At 40.9% G+C, this 19249-nt stretch overlaps 1 protein-coding gene across 4 annotated transcripts in view; it reads left to right on the forward strand.

Moving 5' to 3' along the window:
* SBF2 (SET binding factor 2) overlaps window positions 1-19249 on the forward strand; it is a 244048-nt gene that overhangs the window by 133009 nt on the left and 91790 nt on the right. For all 4 annotated transcript variants that reach the window (XM_075188497.1, XM_075188498.1, XM_075188499.1 and 1 more), the window contains exons 7-13: window positions 4882-5014; window positions 5907-6015; window positions 7501-7614; window positions 8065-8142; window positions 9615-9728; window positions 13284-13412; window positions 16511-16612. In XM_075188497.1, the coding sequence (XP_075044598.1) occupies window positions 4882-5014; window positions 5907-6015; window positions 7501-7614; window positions 8065-8142; window positions 9615-9728; window positions 13284-13412; window positions 16511-16612 (779 nt within the window). The remainder of the gene's footprint in view (window positions 1-4881; window positions 5015-5906; window positions 6016-7500; window positions 7615-8064; window positions 8143-9614; window positions 9729-13283; window positions 13413-16510; window positions 16613-19249) is intronic.

The raw sequence follows: 19249 nt of genomic DNA on the forward strand, positions 1-19249 counted from the left end.
ATCTCTTAATAGGAATGTGAACGTATTATGAATTTATCGCTACATTTTCCTGCAGTCCATTTGATGGTCTGCTTGTACCCACAAAGACAGCGTACGGGCTGTTTCCGCTGTTCCTAGCAAAATGGTTGTGGTAAATTATGAGATTTGATTCTTAGAGGAAATGGGAAAATTTAATATCCAAAGAGGTTCGAGCAAATCTGTAAGATTGGAAAAATGCACAATGACTTCACATTGGAAGTTCTAGATGTGTTGATCCAGAGAAATGCAGAATAGAGTCCAGATCGCTGAACTGTTTCTTGTAAGAAAGGCGTTGAACCCACTTTTATGTCCTATTAAAGAATTGTGCGTTTCCATTTCCACTGGCTGAAAATTCTGCAATCTGGTTCCTAACGCAACACAAAGCTCTTGTTTTTATAATGAGCGCAACACACTAGTAATTAGATCAGACTCTTTAAAAGAAAACAAAAAAAACCTCAAGCTGTTCTTCATTATGAATTTATACAATTCTGTACCAATGTTATCCCAATATAAACACACGTCTTTTGAAGTGGAAAATTTTGGAGAGCGAGGGAGCGCTACAGTTTAAAGTGCTGGAGTCTATCTAATTTCTCTTTCTATTATGCCTGCGCTTGGTACAGGTTTAGTGTAAGGTCTGGACAGTTGTGTATACTGAGTGGACTCTACAGGGCTCTGATTGGATGATCTGCGGCAGAACAGTCTCTGCTTCTCCGGGAGAGGGATAGATGCAAAGCTGCTAGCTGCACACTGATCCGTGATCTGTCTGTATCTAGCCAGCCCGATCTCTGGGGGCCAATGGTGACATGATGCATGGAACCACTGTCCGTAGTTAGCACGCTGACCGCTGGGGTGTTGACCATGCATGTTTGGGTCTATTGCTTAGCTAAACAGCCTACTTAACAGAGCCGTGAAGTCCGTCATGGGGCTAACAGAGGTAGCAACAAGTCCTCTTTACAGACCAAGGGGTAAATTTATCAAGATGCAGGTTTGAAAAAGTGGAGATGTTGCCTATGGCAACCAGTCAGATTCCAGTCATCATTTATTTAGTACATTCTACAAAATGACAGCTAGAATCTGATTGGTTGCTATTGGCAACATCTCCACTTTTTCAAACCCACAGCTTGATAAATTTACCCCAAGTGTTAATTATTATTATATCATAAATATATACTGAAGCCTGTGTATTAATTAGCGAAGTTATACATTTTATATAACTGATGTGTTAAACTACTGTACTGAAAAAGACAAATATCAGCGCTGGAATACTGGAACTAACCTACTATTAACTGAATCTGCAATATTGTAATGTATAAACCACAATGTTTATTAACAAATAAAATTATTAAAAACAGTGCACTGTTTACATATACCACTTGTGCGGACAAATGCATATGCAACTATTTTTTAACATCTCGATCTTGTCACTATTTATATATATTTTTTATTATTGTTTTTATACATGCTAAGTTAGAGCTTAGATCATATGTCATTATACAATTAGGAACTGCATGATAGGAATATTCCTTAAAGCATCAACAGATTATTTGTCTATATCATCATGGATGTCATTTTGATACTGGTTTAATGTGAGGGATCTGACCTTTTATTTATTGCACATGTGGTATATGTAAACAGTGCACTGTTTTTAATAACTTTATTTGTTAATAAACATTGTGGTTTATACATTACAATATTGTGGATGCAGTTAATAGTAGGTTAGTTCCAGTATTCCATCGCTGATATGTGTGTTTTTTGGTTGATTCTTAGTGAGAACCCTCAGGTTCTATTCAGCTGCAGGACAATTGGATACTTATCTACCTTTTATACTAAAAATCTAGTGTTACAGCACCTAGAATATAATTTTTTTTGTTATAAACTACTAAACTGAACCTGTGCAGCTTGTGTTCTGTCTGTCCCATCCCCTTGCTGAAAGCAGACATGTTTAATCTTGTGTGCAGGGGAGGAGGAAGTGTAAGATAAATGCTGTAATATTTACAGTGTGACAAACCTGGGTTCATTGTTTACCCCATCTCTATCTGTTACTTGTTTTCATTCCCGTAATAACCCCAGGAAGACGAGGTTTAAATGTGCACTTCATAAAATGCATTTGCTGAATCATCTAATCTCAAGCTGAAAGATAATCATATTAATGTCCTTGTGGTTCGTACACAGCAATTTATTTAGTTTAATTTTTTTTTTTTTATTGTTTTCCCTTGAAATGTTTAAAATTCTAAATGAATTAGTGGAAAGGGCAGTGATTTGCTATTTTTAGATGTTGCTTACTCGTGGAATTCCTCAGCAATCAGAAACAGAACACGGAGTAGCAGTAGCATCTCGTACAGAGTACACCAAGCTCTCAAATCTCCGCTGGGACAATCTACGAACTACATGTCACAGACCTATACTTTACCTGAGAGTTGTGATATGATTTTATCACATAAACAGTCTAATGCAAGATAAAAATGTGCTGCGCTGCGATAATCTGCAAGACCGTGGCGCTTTTATCGAAACCAAGCACTGCTAGTCTGTTTTGTATCTAATATGCAGAATTCTTAGTTACAAACTTTTGTAAACATATTCTAACCCCCCATCCCCGGCACCTGACAGTGTTTCGGCTATCGGGTAGCCCTAACTATGAACCTCGAGATTCCCTATATTGGATCACGTATTTATGATGATAGAGATGGAGAGAGAACTTACCAGGGTGTATCCCATCGGCTTTCAAATGGCACTACAAGGTCCAGCACTCCCATATCCGCTACTGATCTCCTGCTCCACAGACAGTGATGCACAATATGTTCTGTCCATGAATGCAATCAGATATAACTCTTCCCCTGGTGGTAAATGTTGCAGATTTGTCTCAGAAAATGTTAAGCTGGGTTCACACCGATGTAATTATTGTGCAGATCACACGATAAACAACCGTTTGATCATTGCATTAGTGTGTACGCTCCCACGGTCATGTTTTATCGTACCAAAGTACATTGCGCTGTTGATTTGGTTTTCTAAAGTGTCTAAAAATCACGATCAACGATGGAACGATGTCGGGTAAATGTGGCAGTGTGTACACACTCACCACCAGCAGTGTAGGCAGATATCTGTACAGTGTACACACTCACCACCAGCAGTGTAGGCAGATATCTGTACAGTGTACACACTCACCACCAGCAGTGTAGGCAGATATCTGTACAGTGTACAGAGTCACCATCTATTCAGCAGATGGTTATGAGAGATGAAGATCACAGATCTGGAGGTAAATCATGTAGGTGTGTACACATGAATCTGCTGGTCATCGGGACTTGTAGTCATCAGTAAAATAGTTACAGAAATGGCATCTGAAGTAATATTGTCGGTGTGTACCCAGCTTCACAAGTAGAATGTGAATTAATTGATGTAACAATAACTGAGTAGTATAGTTGACAGAGATGCATTACATCCATGTGTTTACTGATAGCTGATGCCTAATGCTGGTGCTCTGCAAACTTTAGAAAAAATAACTATGAAATACTTGTTTTTTTCCACTGTGTGACATGTTAATAATATTTATATCATGGATGCTAAAAATTCAGTTTGTTAGGAATATTATTGGTCTACAAGACATCGTAGAATACTTACCGCAGAGAATTTGTTGCTGAGCGCTGCATCACACAAGCGATATTATCTCGGTGGATGTTGGAGCACTGCAAATCCCAGTAATTTTTTTTTCACTTCTTTACTGAATTTGGTCAGAGCATTTAACAGTATTGCTTTTATAAATATCAGCAATTCATGTAAGTTTATACAGCCCAGGATATATGTTATGAATGGCATACAACAAGCTGAAATAGAAACAGAGGAATAGGATGATGTGATTGGTCAGAGACATCTCCAGAGGGATATCTTCAAACATGGGACCATCCCTGGAAGGTAGAGACTGGATCCCCTTGATATTGATAGTGAAAGCTTCATGCTGTAACCAGCGATCCAGCGATCTTCTTACCTGTAGTGCAAGTACCTTGAGAGAAAACTCTGACAGATCCATAGGGATCACCAGCAATATATTAGTAAACCGTAAAATATAAACATTTTTAATAATAAGGCATAATTACCACACGTTAGGCAGGACCCAGTAAACATTTGCTGTTATTACGGGATATAAAGATCAGTGGAAGAGAACACACACAAGTACAAACCAGCTGCTGGTTTCTGTAGGTGATTTCTGGACCCGCTGTACTGGGTACTAGTGAGCTGTGGGCCCCCGGTTTCCCCCTCCTCGCTTCCCTGTATCGGGGCCCACATGTCGTAGTTCCGCCTCTGGATGGGAGTAATATTTCACTGCATCTGGCTGTTCCATTGTGAGGCCGTTCATGCTCGTGGTAGCGGAAGGAAGAGTAGAATCTGTTTTCATTATATATTCATTTATAGAGTCATTTAATGTGTGAGGCTGTCTGCAAAGTTATAGTATGGTAATGCCAAGCGCATACAGTTTTTCATGAAGGTTTGGACAGTAGGGGGCGATATTCTGTTATGAGCTATGTATGCTTTTACCGTTGTACTTTGTCCTACTCCTGCTCGTGGTAATACGTGGAAATATGGAAGAATATAAGGTTCTTTGTACTAATGGCTTATCTGTAGTAAATGTGATCCGAAAAATGTGTTTAGCACAGAAGTTTTTTCCACTGGCATTAAAAATAAATAAAAGTATTGGGCAATAGAGAATGAGAAACTTGCCTGAAGGCGCTCCAACGACCGGCAAGGCAACGTGACACAGATTTTCCAACGTGTATTCCAATATATTCCCTTTTCCCTTATCTATTTATTTTTTGCAGATAGATTGAATATCACATTTTGTTCTGAAAACTGTTGTCTTCTTATTTTCCTCAGGAATCCAGAACGTTCTCAGCCTCCTGTGTGCGGTCCTGACGGAAAACAAAGTCTTGTTTCACTCCTCCAGCTTCCAGCGTCTCAGCGATGCCTGCCGGGCCCTCGAGGCCCTAATGTACCCTCTGAAGTATAGGTGAGATAGAAGGGCAGGTGTTTTTCCTAAAAAATCTGCCCCCAGCTGTGTCAATGTGACATGGATAACGCAAGTCAATGAAATCGGCCACAAGTTACTGCCTGTATAGAGCTAAAAATGATTGACAGTCCGGATCACTATGTGATTAGGACTGGTGGTGTTTGCGGTGGGATTATGACCATGGTCATATCTTATGACCATGGTCATATCTTATGACCATGGTCATATCTTATGACCATGGTCATATCTTATGACCATGGTCTAACCGTGACAATGACCCTTGAACTGGATAATTCTCATCTTTAATTGATGCAGTCAGTGTTATTTCTCATGAATAGATTACAATGACCCATCTTTTTAGAATATACTGGCCCCACATTGCAGCTTGTATGTGTCCAAAATGTTCAGTTGTCAACGGGAAATTCAGTCGTCCAATGACGGTAACCTGACATTGTGTAGTCATCAGTCAACCTCACTGACTGGGTTTCCGCATGAACGTATTGTGTAGCCGTGTGTCTGCTGTAATTGGATACCCCCAGATCATGGATGGGCACCAGTCAACCCTCCGAGCCTTCCCCCACTGCCCCCAGCTCTTCCTGCATTATCATGTTTCTTATAGTGTGTAACAGTTGTTTAAAATACCTGCTGATATGTTATTACAGATATGTCTCTTTCTTTGATTAATTTTATCATTTTATCTTACTACTGAGATTAAGGGTCCCGTTCGGCCCAGTTGAAGCTTAGAGGGTTGCCCATTTGGCCCCTGAGGTGTAACAGGTTGCCGATCCCTGCCCTAGATCTTGGGATTGAACGTACAATCTTCCATTGGTTGTTATGTCTTAAACAGCAGTTGTACGGCCATTCTTCTTCCTAACACAAGTTTGTTTTCCAGTTACCCCTACATTCCCATCCTTCCAGCGCAGCTACTGGAGGTCCTCAGCTCCCCCACACCATTTATTATTGGGGTCCATTCCATCTTCTGCTCGGAGCTCCATGACCTGGTAAGAGGGCGACCAACGTCTCTACGACATAAATCTGGTTATCACGGCACCCTGGCGACGTGGGGGGCGGTTAATCACCTATTTTGTCAAGGTTTCATGTTGCACATTTAGTTGCCGTGTTCTGATATTTTGTGTTTCACGTGTATAAGTTGTATTGACATGAAAAGTAGCATTGGGCCGTTGAGCAAGATTATTCGTTCCATATGTTTCCTAAGTTTCGGGAACTGGTTTTATCCAGAGCTCCTGCAGGAGTCTCATCCCATCATCTGGCTGCGAGCTGCCTGTTAGACAGGTGCCGAGTGCTGGATTTATTACTCTACGTACCGTCCCCATTGTATAGTGTCTTTTTTTAACTCCTGCTAAGTGTAACCGATCCTTCTGTCTCAGTTATCATTTCTCATGTCACTACCTTCTCTCTGGAATGATCGGAAACATTCTTTACAAAATCAAAATAACGGAATGAAACGTTTCAGCGGTAAACGGCAAGAGAAGAATGTCCTACAGCGGACATCTCCTTTAAGTAGTGCGAGCGATCTTTCTGGCCCGGGTGCTGATTTATGCGTGTTGTTCCAATGTTACATGTACAAGCTATGTTGACAGTGGTAGCAGTGGGGCATGGAAAGTCTTATGAGTTCCATATGTTTCACGCGCTCTAAGAACTGGTTTTATCCAGAGTTTCACCGGGAGTCCTGTCCCATCATCTGGCAGGGAGCAAATTCTGAGACAGGTGCCAAAATCCTGAATTTAATGGCCAGTACCCCTGTCCAGTGACATCCGTGAGGTGGGGGTCTACCTTGTGTACTGTGAGTAGCAGGGGTTAAGGTGGCCTCATTCTGTATAATGATAAGTGTAGACTTTCTGGTGTTGCCCTGCGCGCCTCTTGATATTTATTTTGTTATATATCATAGTTTTTCAATTTGACAGATTTTGGCTAAAGTTTTGTGAAAGGTTGGATGCAACTATAATTCACTTGTCAGATCCCCTTGTCTGAATCTATAAATCTGTAGCTTATGCCCAGCAAGATATTATAATAATTAAACTGCTACTAAATCTCCCCAAATTTGTAATTTTTCAGATCTGAACCGTGAAGGTAAAATACAAGGTTCATTTGTAACCTTGACCTTCCCCTGCTGCCTTATTAATTACCGCCACAATTCCATTACAGCTGAAGCGCCTCCCACACGGACAATGTCCTGAGGGGATCAAAAAGCAGAGGCATCGCTTGCCTGTGCTCCTGTGTGTTAAACAACCAATCCACCTTGCGTATTTCTGCAGAGCAAGTCTGTCCAGTTGTCAGTCACTCTGTGTCTGCTTAGTTAGAGAGGCTCCTCCCTCCTAGCAGGGCAGCCGGCTGCAGAGAAATTAACGAGTGTTTTATCCTAAGAATATCTGGGATCAGATCGGAAGCCACTATGACGTTGTTTGGGTTGTTATCTGGCTTTGCGGAAAGGAATACTACAATCTTCTTCTCTTCTTTCATTTCAGCTTGATGTGATTATAGCAGATCTGGATGGAGGCACCATAAAAATACCTGAATGTATCCACTTGTCTCAGCTGCCGGAACCGCTCCTCAACCAGGCCCAGACCGCGCTGTCCCTGGTGAGTCTCGGCTCGGACTGTCTGTCCCATCATGTATTAGTATGTGTGGGCTTATACCAGTCTGTGTAACGTTCCATTACCCGGGAAGATGATTGGAAATAATGTGTAATACACATAGACGTGATCGCCAAGTCACTGTGAGGAGCTCTGTTGAGCAATACAACTGGGAGGGTAAAGACCGCAGTATTTGCTACATATGGTGTAAAAAATTATGGAATGAAAACCATTATGTGGAAAACCTAATTGCCAACTAATTCCGTACCAATAGTGTTCAATTTTCTTTTTGTTAGGGTAAAATCCAATGATCCATACAATATGTTTAGAGGAAATATTCAACTGATCCCAGAACCCCGATCTCTGTATCCAATGCTGCGTTATAGAGTCATATGTTTATATATTATAGATCCTTCTGTGACCGGAAGTTCCTAAGTCGTTTTTTTTCTCTTCCAGGTTCTGCACCCGGATCTGGAAGTTGCAGATCACGCCTTTCCACCACTGCGCACGTCTTCGTCTCATGTAAAGATGCTGGTAAGAAACTTTTTCCAGGACGTTATATCACATGTTCAGCTTTTGTGGACTTGACGTGTTTAAGTCACTAAGGGATTTTTTTCAGTATTGAATACGGTTTACGCTGGAAATGCTTAGAAAGTGCTGGGCTTTGTAGATGGTGGTTATTCCATAGTTGCCAACTTTTGCTCGTTGGCTTCAGGGAGATCCCAGGGGAGAGGTGGGCGTGCAGGGGTGGGGCTTGACAAATCGCATCATTTTGGCCTCGTCCCCTAAACGGTTATCACAATTTGGCCAATTACAGAGGGCGCGGAGCTAAGATGACGCAATATTTGCATCATTAAGCCCCGTCACTTATCTATTGCAGGGGCAATAACCGGGAGGTTGCCCTGCACTCCTGGGAGCCGGGAAGGTCTCCCAGAAATGCGGGAGTCTCCCGGACATTCCGGGAGAGTAGGCAACTGAAGTGTATTTTACATTTCTGTCTCCATTACTGAAGTCATGTTGTTTTACCTGTCAGTCTTTGATTAAATCCTGGTCTTCATGAAAATGGCAACTTCCATAGGCATCAATACATGGACATAGGACACAATTTCTGTACTGTGTCATCATGCCACAGATGGCGAAGCCAACCACGTCTTGTGCTGGCTCAGCATCAGGGAGAATGCCAGACTCTTCAGGGAGTGAGGGAGATCACCCCTATTTCAGGGAGTCTCCCTGACATTCAGGGAGAGTTGGCAAGTATGGGTTATTCTTGTTTGTGTTTTCATATTTTAGTCACTAAGTTTTGTGTAGAAAAGGACCCAGGCCCCTGCTATTCCCTGCACTTGTATGTGCTTCATAATTATATTGTCCCAGGCTGCACGCCTTTGTGCTCTACTTATACAGCCCTTCCCTCAATGTTGTGGCTTCCAAAGCCCTGGTGAACAGCCACAACTTGGACGGATGATGGGGTCGCTCTGTATGAGGATTGGATACGGGCTTGTAGAAAGAATTAAAAAAAAACATATAATTGTAAAATACACTTGAATACATTAATGTGTAATTAATTAAACAAAAGTGGACGGTTAAGGATTTTTAACAAGGAAATTGATCCTTAGCTTCCAGGTAAAGTCCAGAACTAGCACATGTCTTGAATTTGAAATTAAAGTCTGAAAGTTACTTTTGGCATGCTGCAGTAATATAGTAGTATGTACCGCCTTACGGTCTCTCTCCATCTCACAGTGGCCTTTGATCGTTTTTTCCCAATCCTGTGAAAATAAACTCAACCTCACTAACCTGTCATAATTCCGTGCAATATTGTAGGGATGATCTACTTTATTCCTAGGCCCCTGCTACATGGGATTTATTATACTAATAAGTATCATTTATTTGTATGGAGGAACAGGGATGACTTGTGACACCGTTCATAGATAGGAAGCAATGACATCTGTTTTATCAGTAACAAAGTAGGTTCGTAGACAGTTATGGTGAATGCTGCGTTCTCTCCGCAGGATAAAGAAGTGCGCGCCGTCTTCCTCCGATTGTTTGCCCAGATATTTCAGGGATACCGTTCCTGCCTTCAGCTGATCAGAATACACGCAGAGCCGGTCATTCACTTCCACAAGGTAACAGCCGATCTGACTGTGAGCTGTCAATGTCTGTACCTCATTTGCATAAAGTGCCAGAGGCATTGGGGAAGAGGAAGGTGAAGATCTAAAAGCAAAACTTTTTGGAGTTAATTTGCAGTGTGATATAGAGGTATTATAATGGCCTTTTTAGCAATAGTATACAGAGTTCTACTGACGTAGTATCTGCTTAATCAGCGGGCTAGATATGACGTCGATCTTGTCACCCAATGGTCTAGGATATTGTATGACCCTTTACACAGTGAACCCTCAAGGACCTTGTTCTTCAGATATTGCCGCTATAGGATATTGATTCCACAGGATTAGAAATCTGTGGCTCTAACTTGTACATGTGGCTCAAAAGTACAAGATGTTTTATCCAGAAATCAGTTATCCAGATGATTCCAAAAGACGTAACATAGTAACATAGTTGATGAGGTTGAAAAAAGACACCAGTCCATCAAGTTCAACCTATTTTGGATCTCCTGCGATCCTGCACTTATATTTGAAATTAATCCAGAGTAGGCAACCGCCCATCTGTTTCAATTTTGAAAATCCCCCCAGACTCAATATTGCAATCCAATTTTTACCCTATATCCACTACTATCCTTTATTTTAAATTAACGGTCGTATCCCTGGATACACCTTTCCGCTAAAAATTTGTCTAACCCTTTCTTAAACATATCTATTGAATCTGCCATCACAACCTTCCCTGGCAATGAATTCCATATCTTGACTGCCTTTACTGTAAAGAACCCCTTCCTTTGCTGGTTGTGAAATTTCCTCTCCTCTAACCTTAGGGGATGACCACGTGTCCTGTGTATGGTCCTTGAGGTAAAAAGTTCCCATGAAAGCTCTGTGTATTGACCCCTAATGTATTTGTACATAGTAATCATATCTCCCCTTAGACGCCTCTTTTCTAAAGTAAACATGCCTAAACTGGCTAACCTTTCCGCATAACTTAATGACTCCATACCCTTTATCAATTTTGTCGCCCTTCTCTGAACCCTTTCTAGTTCCAAATTATCCTTTTTATAGAGTGGTGCCCAGAACTGTACTGCATATTCAAGATGAGGTCTTACCAACGATTTATACAGTGGCAAAATTACACTGTCTTCCCTTGCATCTATGCCCCTTTTTATGCATGCCAATACTTTGTTTGCCCTTGCAGCTGCTGCTTGACATTGAGCACTATTGCTAAGTCTACTGTCTACGAGCACTCCCAAATCCTTTTCCATTATAGATTCTCCCAAATTAATTCCATTTAATTTATAGATTGCGTTCTTGTTTTTGATCCCTGAATGCATAACCTTACATTTATCTGTGTTAAACCTCATATTCCATTTAGCCGCCCAATCCTCCAGTTTATTTAAGTCCCTCTGTAGAGAAGCTACATCTTGCTCTGATTTTATTACCTTACAGAGTTTAGTGTAATCTGCAAAAATAGAAACTTTACTCTCTAAACCATCACCAAGGTCATTAATAAATATATTAAAAAGGAGTGGTCCCAGCATGGAACCTTGAGGTACTCCACTTAAGACCTTTGACCAATTAGAAAATGTTCCATTTATCACAACTCTCTGTTCCCTATTCTCTAACCAGTTTTCGATCCAAGTACAAATTTTGATTTCTAGACCCAGTTCCCTTATTTTGTAAACCAACCTCTTGTGTGGCACTGTATCAAAGGCCTTTGCAAAATCTAAGTAGACCACATCTACTGTCCTGCCCTGGTCTAAGTTCCCACTAACTTCCTCGTAGAAACTAATTAGATTAGTTTGACATGACCTATCCCTCACAAATCCATGTTGATTCCCACTAATAATTTTATTGCGTACCAAGTAATCCTGAATACTGTCCCTTAAAATACCTTCCAGTAGTTTCCCCACTATTGATGTCAGGCTTACAGGTCTATAATTCTCTGGTTGTGATCTCGTCCCCTTTTTAAACAACGGCACCACATCTGCTATTCGCCAATCCCTTGGTAATGAGCCTGATGAGATTGAATCTCTGAAAATTAAGAATAGCGGTCTAGCTATTTCCGAGTTTAACTCCATAAGGACCCTTGGGTGTATGCTATCTGGACCTGGAGCTTTATTTATCTTAATATTCTTCAGTCGCCTTTGGACTTCTTCCTCTGACAACCAAGTATTAATTAATGGCATGGTTTCATTTCCATTTTTATGTATTACTCCTGCCATTTGTTCCTCTCTGGTAAATACTGAAGAAAAGAACGTGTTTAATATCTCTGCTTTTTCCTTAGTATCATTTATCAATTCACCCATCTCACTTCTTAGGGGTCCTATATTATCTTTTTTAATCCTTTTGCCATTTATATACTTAAAAAACTTTTTGGGGTTTGTCTTACTTTCTTTTGCAACGTGCCTTTCATTTTCTAATTTAGCCAATCTAATTTCCTTTTTGCATGTTTTATTACATTCCTTGTACCTATGGAAGGACTCCTTTGACCCTTCAGACTTAAACAATTTAAATGCCCGCTTCTTCCTTTGCATTTCTTCCCTTACCTTTTTATTTAGCCACATTGGTTTAGACTTAATTCTTTTACATTTATTTCCCATAGGAATGAATTTATACGTGTATGTTTCCAACAACATTTTAAAGACAGCCCACATTTCTTCTGTATTTTTTCCTTCAAAGGCTTTGTCCCAGTCTATGCTCTTTATAGACTCCTTTAGCATATTAAAATTTGCCTTTTTAAAGTTTAAAGTCCTAGTTGATCCCTTATACTGTTGTTTCTGGAAACTAATTTCAAATGAGACCATATTATGATCACTGTTTCCCAAGTGTTCCTTTACTTGAATATTTGATATTACGTCTACATTGTTTGTAATAAGATAATATTGAATACACATAGAAGTGATCACTGTGTGTCTCCTTGGACACTGTGAGGAGCACTGCTAAAAAATAACATGGGGGAACGAAAGACAGCAGAGTTTGTTAAATATAATTTGGCATATTTTAGGTATGGTGTTCAGAATTATGGAAAAAAATCTCTGATAATAAATATCATCCCGGTATTGAAGCCTTGTTAATTATAGTTGGGGGGAAAATACAATCCTTAATTCTCCAGGGCTAAGTGATGGGGTTTAACTAAACGGCTGCTGGTCAATGTGGCTGCTCAGTAAACTGCAGTAGTTTATATTCTGTGCTGTGAGCCCTGCAGGGTCGTTGGCAGAGGGGGGTGCTTCCCTCAAACGAAGGGTGTCCTGGACATCAGACCCCAGTGCTTCTGCAGGTTTAGATGGTGTTCATCACCCAGATTGTCAGGAAGTCCATCTTTAAATGACTTTGTGGCGGTTATAGCATTGCACAATAGTAATCTAACACCATTACTGTAAATGTAAGTTGTGTTGAGGTTGAGCAGTACAGACGGGTGGGGGATATTGAGCAGGTCAGTGATCCCCCAGACACAATCCTGGAGGTGTAACAGCGTGGTGTTGCAGTCTCCCCTAACATCCATCAGCTGGAAAGCCTCTTGTTTCTGTATAACCAGATGATGTATGGATTTGTACTGAACGTTTTTATCTGTCTCTACAGGCAGCTTTCCTGGGCCAGCGAGGCCTGATAGAGAACGATTTCCTCACTAAAGTGCTGAATGGAATGGCATTTGCAGGCTTTGTGTCAGAACGGGGCCCTCCGTACCGGCCCTGCGATCTCTTCGATGAGGTATATCGCATGCCTACACTGTAGTCCTGTGTTTTGTGTATAGGGCTCACAATAACGTACAGAAACAAAATGTTCTACCCCTGTGATCTGGTGATTGCTCTCATTGTGTCGCCCCCTACTGCCAGATGCAGGAATAAAAGATTAGTGACTTACTCATGGTGGTGATTCAGGTGCATTACAAACATGGATCCCATGACTTATTACTTTTAGGGGTATATTCAATTACGATTTGCGTCCGCGAGTATGTGCGGCTGCACCAATTAAGTGCCATTACGGTAACGCAACATCGCGGATTTCTGTGCACACAGAAATCCACAATGTTGCGGTACCGGGTATCGTAGAAAAGGGTACAGGGTTCACTTGCTGAGATGTGTTCGCCAATAAATAACTTTTGGGATACAGTTTTCCCAGAGATCATCCTTGTCCACTTTGGGACACCCCTCCTAGCCACCCTCAGCCCTCCCTTCCCATTATCAGGTATTCAGCACCAAAGCTCAATGTCTGCAGGTTTATGGTGAAGGAGGCACCTGCCCGTCCAACCTATATATTGAATTATATGACTGACCTACAGTTTTCCATGGTCCTCAGTGACCGCTTGGAGCATTGCTGGATACAAGGTACAGGTGGGAGGGAAGGACCCTCACCAAATAGCTGTCAAAATTAAGTCATTGTCTCTTTAATCAACTTTACAACAAAGTTGTATTTTGCAGGGTCCTGAAATCCCCAAATCTGAACCCTAACTTTCTGTCCAGGTTTTTAATCCGTTAATACAGAGCTGTATTAGAGAGGAGGGGGGAGTAAGTAGCTGGCATTGTGGAACAGGAAAGAAACATTTACTTTACATAAGCTGCTGTTGTTTTTCTGGCTATGAGAATGTTCCGCTTCGGATGTTGTTTTTCAGTCATTATTCACCTCTCATTAATAAAACTGATTTCCATTAGGCGCTTTTATGTTAAATTGTTACTAATTGGTTTCAGGCCGGCTCTTTTGGAGCGGTCTGTGCAATCGCTTCTGAAATAGTTGCCAAATTGAGCGCTGCGATCTGTCCTAAGCATATTCTATTACCAGAGCAAATAATAACTGTGGTTTGATCTCGCTCTCTGTTTCTAGACTATAACAAACACAGAGAGCTGTAAATAAACAGATTGGAACAGTACAGACATCCGGATCCAATTGTTGGAGCTACTCACTTTTTAGGGCTAATTATAGTTTGTAAAAAGTTATTAGTGTAAAATAGAATCTGTTAAAGTGGCGCTGCCATGGGGGAAATCAAGGTGTAAGAACACCGCCTGTAACACCAAGGACATACAGAATATAGCCATAATGACTGTGCCCACATAAGTATACAATGTTATCTCTAAATTTAAAGCAAAGTTCATACTATAATTAAAAATTTTAGATGCCAATTTACCACTACAGTGACCTCGTTCAGCTAGGGTAATATCCGTATATGAACCAGTCATTTTACGCATTCTGTGCTTTGTTGCCTTACTAATTTGTAGTCAAATAATACCAGTAAGATACACCCTGAGAGAGAGAGTATCTAACCAACAATTTCATTTTTTGCACAGGTACCTGAGCTCCAGTTTTAATACATGTGCCCCTAAATATAGGCACCTAGTAAGAACGCAAAACAGGGATGTTTTATTAAAATCAAATCTTCACATTTTTTTTTTTTGGGTGGGTCAAATGTCCGTCACTTTAGAAAGTAGAGTAAAAAAAAACTTTAAAAATTAAGATATTCTTTAACTTTTGGATTAGAGTGATAAGTTTTGTAATTTCCCAGCAAGTTACAAACCAAGTTATTGCCAGGCTAATTCAAAATTTCTGAAATGCGAAGGACCATGTTCTACATTTGTGCATTTTGTGCTTCATAAATATTTTTAATTCTATTAGTGGCTCTGCCGTAAGATCATTATCATCATCGTCTATTTATATAGCGCCACTCATTCTGCAGCGCTGTACAGAGAACTCATTTACGTCAGTCCCTGCCCCATAGGAACTTACAGTCTAAATCCCCTACACAGACTGAGAGAGAGAGACTAAGGGCAGTTTAATAGCAGCCATTTAACCTACTAGTATGTTTTAGGAGTGTGGGAGTAAACCCACGCAAACACAGGGAGATACAAACATACAAACTCACACAGATAAGGCCAAGGTCGGGAATTGGTCTCATGACCCCAGCGCTGAGAGGTAGAAGTGCTAACCACTGAGCCACCGTGCTGCCCACAGTATATTGTCTTGCCATTGGCTAAAATTTTGGCGCTCAATGGTCTTAATTGTGGCCTCTGGCTGAGATTAAGGTCTGCAATGAACCTGTAAAGCTCCCCCAGTGGTAAAGCATGTAAATATATGCTTTACCACTGGGGGAGCTTTTCAGGCTAAACTTATGGTATTGCATGTTTACACATACTTTACCAATCCTGTTTTCCAAATAAATTAAAAATAGAATTGTTGAAAAAAATATACATATACATTTTATTATGACCCAAAATATAGGCCAATCATCTAATAAAGTTTGCATATTTGATATCCCTGTAAACATTTGATTTTGCAGATTAAATTTAGGAGTTTGGAACCTCATTAAAAAATGTTAACAAAATGCAAAATGTCTCCTCCCCCCTCACGTAATACCCATAAATGGAAAAGATATTTATTGGACTTTAGTACCAAAGGGAAGCTTTGCTATTTGTGCCCCATTAGGACTTTTATTAAATGTAAATGAAATAATCCGGATGACAATATCCTGTTAGTGTGAAGTGTGATGGTCTGTTACATAGGGCCGGCGCAGTGTGTGACGTGTGATGGGCTGTTACATATGGCCGGCGCAGTGTGTGATGGTCTGTTACATAGGGCCGGCGCAGTGTGTGACGTGTGATGGGCTGTTACATAGGGCCGGCGCAGTGTGTGACGTGTGATGGGCTGTTACATAGGGCCGGCGCAGTGTGTGACGTGTGATGGGCTGTTACATATGGCCGGCGCAGTGTGTGATGGTCTGTTACATAGGGCCGGCGCAGTGTGTGACGTGTGATGGGCTGTTACATAGAGCCGGCGCAGTGTGTGCTTCACGATAAGATTATTACATTTTCTCCACACAGCTGGTTTCCTTTGAAGTTGAACGAATTAAAGATGAAGAACACTGTGACGCCCAAGAGATCCTGAAACGCGTCAAGGAGCTTGCAGAACAACTCTTCAAAAATGTGAGATGTTCAGCTCTGTCTTTATCATCTTTGTGGGCTGCGATTTATCAGGGTTATAGTTTTACATCTTCACAGGCGGCTTTCGTTTATTCTACGCTAGGTCTGTTATTAAAGGACAATTTTTGTTAAAGAAAAGTCATTTTAAAAACTGAATTCGTACAAGTTTTTACCACTGTCAATTATAAAATGTGAGTTTGAGGGACGTATATAGCAGATCTTCCCCGGTGCACCCCTGGGGTTCAAGAGATGAGAAATGTTCATCCAGATCCGGTTTGGGCATCTATTGCCGTCAGAGGTACTATGAATGGATTTCCTGGCAGCCGTTGGCACGGTTATTCTCCCCGTAACGTCTATGGCTGATTTAGATGAACGCGGCATCCGTTCTTTTTATATTTTGTGACCTTTTCGTTACATAGAAACAAGTTTTGTTGGCAGCATGGACAGGATGTGTATAAGACCCATCGCATGTTAATCCCCTTACTTTATCCACACAATACAGTCATTAGCATCACATCAACATGTACCGCACAGATCACGAACAACGAGTTTGTTTTACTTCTCAGGAATGTGTTCTACAATCACAGCGTTCTGTGTTTCTATCCAATATAATTCAGGGCCCTTTGTAATTCTTAAGACAACACTTTTTCACCAGGTCCTATATTAATGTCATTAACCAGCCCGTGCTCCCGCCATGAAAAGAGCCAATATCTATTAAACTAGCTATTTGTAATAGTCAGACATTCCCAGAAAAGAGAAAATATACTTTTAGTATCTTTATTCATAAGACAGACTTAGGTAAAGATTAACTCAAGCGAAAATTGATAGAAACAATGATCTTGTCTAATTAAATAAATTATGATAGGTTCCACAACTCACTGGAATAACCGTTGATAAACTTGATATAGGACTTCATCCTGAAATCAGCAGTTGGAAACTCAGACATGGCGGATGCTGAGTCTCCTTTAGTTGCATCTGTAACCATGGAAACAAAGTATACAATAAGTGTTGCCATGGGTGCTTGATACAAGGAGGGTTGCTAATCAATAGTACAATGTGGAACTTTTAAAATGTTTCCATCTTGCATTGTTTAATGTTTTGTGTTTTCACTACCACATTACGTTAGTTGTTGTGTCGGTGTTTTGTATCTAAGACACTGTCCATTTGGATATTTAGTTTTGTCTTTTAACTACATACATTTCGCCCAGAGAGTCCAGCGGTGTCAAATTTTTATTGCAATACAAAATAATATTGCTTTATTACGCCCTACCTCCTCAGTGCAGTACCTTCACAATGTCTGATGATGGCTCTGTCCAAAAACATGATCTGCAACAGGGACACTTAAAGGAAATTGGACAGAACACCGGGCATAAAAGTATACAGAATCCTGATGATGTTTCCACCTCATGCTTTTCCTTTAAGAACTGTTGATGTGAGATAGTTGTTTGCAGATTTCCTGGCAGTGATTACTACACGCTGGTCTCTGTCCCCAACCTGACAGCTGAATTGCATAGATTTGGGCAATTCTCCAATTTTAAATTAAATTATTTAAAAGATGTCAACTTTATTCTATGTCATCCTAGGTGATAGGGGGTCTGAAACAGACCTTCTCCTTTTCGTGGTATTCCTCCCAACCTAAATATTTAGGGTTCTTCATCACTTAGGACATTTCTCTTCATTTTCTCCTGTTACTGACTAAAATTCACTCGGTGCTTACAAGAAAGATACTAGTGAAATATACTGGCAACGCGGTAAGAGAGGTATTGCCTATCTGACGGAGATCACCCTCTCCTCCAGCTTTCAGTGAGTGGTCTGTTGCAATTGATTACTGGCAGCGGGAGACTGCTGAGGAGTTTTGCAGATGGCTAGATTTTAAAGATTCTAACAAATCACTTTATAAAGCAGAAGATTCAGCACATGAGTTGGGGTTAAGGAAGGTGACCAACCAAATGCACCAACATGTGAGGCAGGTTGAAAAGGTCTGTTGTGCATTCCCTATGGAATGAGAGTCAAAATATATGTCTAAAACTTTGTTAGGGAGTAATGAAGATCAGTAATATCTATGCGTATAGAACTTATAAGTTTCTTTCCCCTTCCCTATATACTCCCCTCCCGTCCCTTGCCTTTGGTCCCGTCCCGTCCCTTGCCTTTGCTCCCGTCCCGTCCCTTGCCTTTGCTCCCGTCCCGTCCCTTGCCTTTGCTCCCGTCCCGTCCCTTGCCTTTGCTCCCGTCCCGTCCCTTGCCTTTGCTCCCGTCCCGTCCCTTGCCTTTGCTCCCGTCCCGTCCCTTGCCTTTGCTCCCGTCCCGTCCCTTGCCTCTGGTCCCGTGCAATCCTCCACATCCCCCCTCCCTTATTACCTCGCTATTTATGTTTGGTTCCGTTTTGGTTTCCAGCTTTGTTCCACATACCACAGTACACGTGTTTATTATGAAGAAGTGTTTATTGTCATTTACAAGTCATAAACATTGTATTGTGTATATATATTTTCAATAAGGAGAGATTGAATTAAATGAGTGGTTGATGTGAAACTTGTCTCTATTTCCCATATACCTTTTATTAGACTGTTTATGATGTCAGTTTCTGTGTCCAGTTACTCTTGCACAGTCTTATTAATATCTATGGGCCTCATGTTTTCGTTT

The sequence above is a fragment of the Mixophyes fleayi genome, chromosome 10 (genome assembly GCF_038048845.1).
Source record: "Mixophyes fleayi isolate aMixFle1 chromosome 10, aMixFle1.hap1, whole genome shotgun sequence".
Taxonomy (NCBI): domain Eukaryota; kingdom Metazoa; phylum Chordata; class Amphibia; order Anura; family Limnodynastidae; genus Mixophyes; species Mixophyes fleayi.